Source organism: Vespa mandarinia, chromosome 5 (assembly GCF_050613455.1).
Source record: "Vespa mandarinia isolate Hongniang chromosome 5, ASM5061345v1, whole genome shotgun sequence".
Classification (NCBI taxonomy): domain Eukaryota; kingdom Metazoa; phylum Arthropoda; class Insecta; order Hymenoptera; family Vespidae; genus Vespa; species Vespa mandarinia.
This window is the reverse complement of record NC_140814.1, coordinates 9,317,683-9,323,773: the sequence shown is the minus strand read 5'-3', so window position 1 is coordinate 9,323,773 and position 6,091 is coordinate 9,317,683. Positions and strand designations below refer to the sequence as shown.

At 26.1% G+C, this 6,091-nt stretch overlaps 2 protein-coding genes across 3 annotated transcripts; one reads left to right on the top strand and one right to left on the bottom strand.

Moving 5' to 3' along the window:
- Positions 1–374: 374 nt before the first annotated feature.
- On the bottom strand, positions 375–3,087 carry PolI (DNA polymerase iota). The gene is made up of 2 exons (XM_035881692.2): positions 2,949–3,087; positions 375–2,687 (listed from the first exon to the last, which is right to left on the bottom strand). Exon 2 carries the CDS (start codon positions 2,597–2,599, stop codon positions 854–856), a length of 1,746 nt encoding a protein of 581 aa, XP_035737585.1. The 5' UTR covers positions 2,600–2,687; positions 2,949–3,087; the 3' UTR covers positions 375–853.
- LOC118448442 (uncharacterized) lies at positions 868–5,265 on the top strand. Of its 2 annotated transcripts, none has more exons than XM_035881703.2 (7): positions 868–948; positions 3,621–3,695; positions 3,880–4,035; positions 4,309–4,452; positions 4,563–4,669; positions 4,815–4,923; positions 4,991–5,265. In XM_035881703.2, exons 3-7 carry the CDS (start codon positions 4,005–4,007, stop codon positions 5,071–5,073), a joined length of 474 nt encoding a protein of 157 aa, XP_035737596.1. In that variant the 5' UTR covers positions 868–948; positions 3,621–3,695; positions 3,880–4,004; the 3' UTR covers positions 5,074–5,265. The 2 variants fall into 2 exon arrangements, with proteins under 2 accessions (XP_035737596.1, XP_035737595.1); XM_035881702.2 differs by lacking the exon at positions 868–948 and adding an exon at positions 3,196–3,245.
- The last annotated feature ends 826 nt before the right edge of the window (positions 5,266–6,091 follow it).

Below are 6,091 nucleotides of genomic sequence, written 5' to 3'. Positions count from 1 at the left end.
ACCAAACGTTATATCTATATATTTTTTTTTTGTTTTTTTCAATAATCCTTATAACGATTACAATCAATTATTTCAATAGATTGTCTAAGAATTTCTGAAACACACACACATACTTTTTAACGTAGAATTTATCTCGATAAAATTTTGTGCTCGTTTTTAAATACTTATTTAAATGTTTTTAAAATGAATATTACTTATTCTTAATTATTTCGAATGGTACAGATAACAACATGTGCACGTGATGATTTTGTAATATTTGTATATATTACAGTGTAGCAGTATTAACAGTACTAAAAATATAAACTTTTCTTATAATTTTAAAATATATAATTATTTATCCATTACATATAAAATACAAAGTCAAATGTCAGCACCTTAACATTTCATAATGCTTCTCTTCATTTTGTTTCTTATGAAACTCCTCTGAAAGAAATACATGTGCCATTATTAATATTTCATCCAAAAGTAACATTAAATATATAATTATTTATTGTACTTATATATTATTAAATGCTTATATTCATCAAAATTTTAAACGCGAATTATTTTTATCATATCTTATATCAGAAGTGTGTGATTGAATTATGATTTTTTTTTTCTTTTTTTTTACAATAGTGTATGCAACAGTCTTAATTTGTACAAATAAGGCAACACATTACATTAGTGTCATTGTATGCAATATATGAATTTAGAACATTCAATTCTAGAGTATTTAAATTTATAATTTAATAAAGTTTATTTTAAATGAGACTAATACATTTCTAATGAGTCTCAAGATGCTGCCATCTAATGTTGAAGTCATGAAAAAGTATGTAAAAAATGGCCTTAATATATAATAGGCCACATAATTCGGTCACTTATTAGCTATAAAATATTTAAGTATATTGTTTGGTTTAGGTTTGCTGGTTGTGGGCCAAGGTCGACTGACTTCTCTTTGTAAATCAATAGGTAAGGTTTTAAGAACTGTGTTATCCATTTTTGGAGATATTTGCATTGGTGAAGGTCCAAGCCTTAAACTTGCCATTTCATTGCTGGGTGTTTCTCTACGACCATTTAACCATACTTCTAATTTTGTTTTTTTTAACTGTGGTTCTACCTCACTTAATAAATCATCCTCTGTACATTGGTTGCTACCAATTGTTAATTTTGAGATTGGAGATCCATTAATGCCAGACAATGAATTTGCCAAACTTGTTGCGGACAATGAATGTTCAGAGCTATCATTACTATCCTGATTTATACTCATAGGTGATCCCAAACTAATGTCACAAATACCTTCCTCTGAACTTATATCCAAAATAGATTGTACGGCTACTTGTTTTCGTAAGAAAGAAGTAATACTACTACGGCCGTAAGATCTCTCTTCAAACTTTGTAAAAGCCACTCCTAAAAGAGTCAAGTGAAATGGTTTAGAAATATCGACTGCACGATGAAATAATTTCATAGCTAATGTTAACATTTTAGCATGATCATAAACGCCAGATTTAGTCGAAGGGAGCAAATGTTTTGGTAAGGCGCACTGTCTGGTCTCTCTTTTAGGTTTATTGAAATCATGCTTTCTTACTGTTATTCTCATGGCAATTGGTATTCTACCATCTTCGGTAGCTAACTCAGTTAATCTTCTTAACAATGCACTGAGTCGTGACTCCACTTCACCAACCAAAGAAACACTTTTAAATCCATCTTCTAAACCAATAGATTGTTTTTTTGCAGATGGTTTTACTGTACTTTCATCTATACCTTCCGCATTATCTTTCAATTTTCTCGCAAGATCTTTACCAATCTTCAATTCTAAATCATGCAATGGTATTTTACGTAGATCTTCAACTGTTTTTATATTTTTTGATATTAAAAGTTCTTTAGTTTTTTGTCCGACTCCAGGTATTTTAGATATAGAACCTAAAGAGGATAATAACTTTGACGCACTACAAGGAAATACTAATGTTTGCTGATTGGGCTTATGAAGAGATCCTGATAGCTTTGCTAACAGTTTATTGTGTGCAATTCCAGCACTGCATGTAATATTTAATTCCTTTTGAACACGATTTCTTATTTCAGATGCAATTCTGGATGCAATCGCTAATCGTAAATGACAACCACAGGGACAATCTTCATCAGTCATTTCGAACACATTACCAATTAACTCTTTTGAATCATCATCAGTCGAATCATTTATATTTTCATTTGACTCGTTCTTAGATGAAATATATTTATCTACGATTGATGTTACATCCAAAAAATTGTCATCCAAACCTAACCTTTCGACTAATGGAGTGAATTGATGTAATATATCCATTATTTTTCCAGAATATTGACGATATATCGTTAAATCTTCCCCATTTACTAAGACCAAATCAGGACACAAACTTAAGGCTTCTTGCACTGGCATACATTTTTTAATACCATAACCTCGTGCTATATAATTGCTCGTAACAACTATATTTTTCTGTTGAACGCCAAATGGTTTTCCTTCAAATTCTGGATGTTGCAACATTTCAACTTGTGCATAGAAACAATCAACATCCAAGTGAATTATACATCTTGGATGACGTATGATTATGTCGTATTCGTAGGTATCCATTGGTATCAAATATTGCATGAATCTTGAATGTTAAAGACGTGACAATATAAATATTATTATTCAATTTCTCGTACGTTGGATTTCCATAATCTGTGTTAATAATTATCTAAAATATATAATGAGTATACATTAAATTTATAAAACATACATTATATTATAATATTTTGTTCATAATTATTATTTTCTAAGGATAATTCATAATTTATAATATCAATAAAATAATTCTTAATAGATTATAATATCCATTTGTTTGTTCTTATAAGAATACAAAATAATTTCATATCTATATATTAAAATGATCTATCCATTGAAAATATTATGAATAAAACCTTATAATGATATCGTATAAGGAAAAAAATTTACTCACCTTTAATAATATATATTCAAATTATTATACAATATGCTACAAATTTTCTTTACATAGACATCACTTAACTCTCATATCAGGGTTAGACATATTTTTCTTTATATTATTATAAGAGTTCTCAAATATGAATATTCTTCAATGAATTTTAATCGAACATTTTCAAGTAAACACGAACATTTAACATTTTGTTTGTATACATGACCTAGTGCGTATTTGCAAAATTAGGTTATGGTAGAAATATTTTCAACGTATATATTCATATACGTCCTTTCTTCTGAATTGCGCGCTTGCGTGGACGTACGTATAAATAATTATATATCGTAGTATATCTTCCGTGTTAAACGTTTCGTCCTTTAACCGAAGTAATTATCAAAATATAAAAAGTTGTATTAATAAATCAAAATATATTAAGTGCATGTAGAAATTTATTCTCAATAAGGTGTCCACTTTTCTCGACATACTGCGTGTGTACTAACAAAGTCATATTTTTGTCCATGAATAATATTAAATTATATCGTTATAAATTTTTCTTTAATATAATATTATTTTATCATTGATTATATGTTATATATTATTTATGTTATAAACTTATGATTATATTTATACAAAATAATTTCAATATATTTATAAAAATAATCAAATAAAAATATGATACCCTTTGTAATTTTATAGATACACTACTGAGTTGCCCGATTGTTTTGCCATCTACATACTAGAAAAATCTACGGAATGCGTTAGTATTATAACGTATGTATTATAACATTGTTATTGTATGCTATAATAATGAAAATTTGGAAAATTTATTATCACGTTAATTATTTAATTCTCAAATATTTCATTTCTAATTATTTCATATATGCGAAATTTCATTTGAAATAAATTCAAAATTGATTTCATAATTACCATAATATGACGTTTAATTTTTTTTAAGGTTACAACCGATACGTCGGAATAGTTGATTCTTATGGGTGTTCGTTTCAATGGTTTACGTGTCATAAAAACGTTTCTGGTGAAAGTTTGACACGCGCAAATTATTCATATTTTTATACGGAGAAAATGTTGTTATTAAATTTTTATTTTCAAATGGGTACGTATAATTATATGTCAAATAAATCTAATGATAATCTATAATTAAATCGTAATATTTATCTTTTTATATTTATAACATTCCATTATTTTCGTTAATCTACATTCGCTATAATACTCGTGTCAAAAAGTTTTGTTATTTATTATTTTTCAAAAAAAAAAAAAAAAAAAAAAAAAAAAAAAAAAAAAAAAAAAAAAAAAAGAAAAAAAAAAATTACAGAATTAAACAGTTCATTACTTTAAGTCTAAATAAATACATGAAATTTCTTTTCAGCTTGGACTTACGTAGCCTCTGTTGGTTGGTACATCGTTGCTTTAATAGGAATAATATGGTATACTTATCCGTATATTCAAGATAAATATACAAAGTGGAAAATAAAGAGAGACGAGGCAGAATATGCAGCAAAATATCATAAGAGTAAGACTTTTATCGTTAAGAGTAATCATGATAGATATTTCAAATTTCTATTTAAATTATTCATTTTTTTTTCTTCTTTCTTTTTTTTTTTTTTCTTTTTCTTTTTCTAGATTCTGATCTTCTACAACAGAGATTATTGGCGGTGGAATCGTCTAGGCAAAAAATGCAAGAACAATACATTAAATCGACATTAATAGCAAAAGAAAAAGAGGAAGAGGTATTTAATATTTCATTAAATAATTAAATTTGTATTATGGGTATGATAAATGTTAAACGTGTTTAAAGGATATTATTTGTAAAGACAATTATTTATTTTGTTCTTTTCTTTTTTTTTTTCTCTCTCTCTTTCTTTCTTTCATCAGCGCAAGCAAAAGAAAAAAGAAGAAGTTCGTAATTTGTTAGACGGTGATATTGTGGGCCATGGAAGAAAAGACGAAGCCTCTACGTCAAATGGAACGAAGTCAAAGTCAGGTAAATATTTCGATACTTCATATATTTACTAGGCCTATGTGCAAATTCATTATATACATCTTTACAGGGTATAATCCATTAATGGGAGACGGTTCTCGAAGCTATAGGCCACCCAAGCGCAGTTGTTGTGGAAAGGGTGGTTGTGGTTAATTATTTGAAAAATGTGTGCCATAGACTCATTTTAATCTTTTTTTTTTTCTTTTTTTTTTCTTTTTTTTTTTTTCTTTTTTCTTTTTTATCCGTTATGCAAGTTTCTTTCTATTAACGAAAAATTAAGAAAAGATGGCAGTTTATATGTAACAAGACATATTTAAATATGAAAATAAATGTAAGTATACAAATACTTTGTATATACGATTCATCCTATGTGAATAAAATTATATATATATATATATATATATATATATATATATATATGTATATATGTATATATTTGTATTATAAACAGTTTTATGTTGCAAGTAGGTTAAAAATTAAGTTTAAATTCTCATACCGACTGTTACTACATTTTTTAAGTACAAGATTAAGTTTTTCCTTTTCTTTTTTTTCCCCCCTTTTTTTTGTTCTTTTTTTTTGTTTTTTTTTTTTGTTTTTTTTTCTTTTTATTACAACACAGTCTCTCAATCTAATAGTCAAAAAAAAAAAAAAAAAAAAAAAAAAAAAAAAAAAAAGAAAAAAAAAAGAATGATTAATTCATTAGAAAGAAAATATTAATTCTGTAGATTTTATCACGATAATAATAAAACTATAAGATTAATTAATTATATTACATTCCATTCGAACAATAGATTCGATCAAGATAATAATAATTCCGATGATTGTGCTTTTGTCAATTAATTACATAAGTCACGTAGAATATATTATAATTTGTTTTGTAATCTAAATAATAATGTTATCACACTGTATCGTTTGTGCGTTATTGAAAACGTATCGTATTCGTGCAGGATCATTGTAATATACAAAGATATTAGAATTGTTTTTTCACGATAATAATTTACTTTTAAATAAAAAATAAAAAAAAAAAAAAAAAAAAAAGATATTTAAAAATCAATCAAGTCGTATTTTATATTGTGACTTTTTGTACCATGAATGATAGCAATATTAATTATAGTTTAAAGTTTGAGAGTTATAAAAATAATATAATAATAAGAATTAAAATATTGAATAA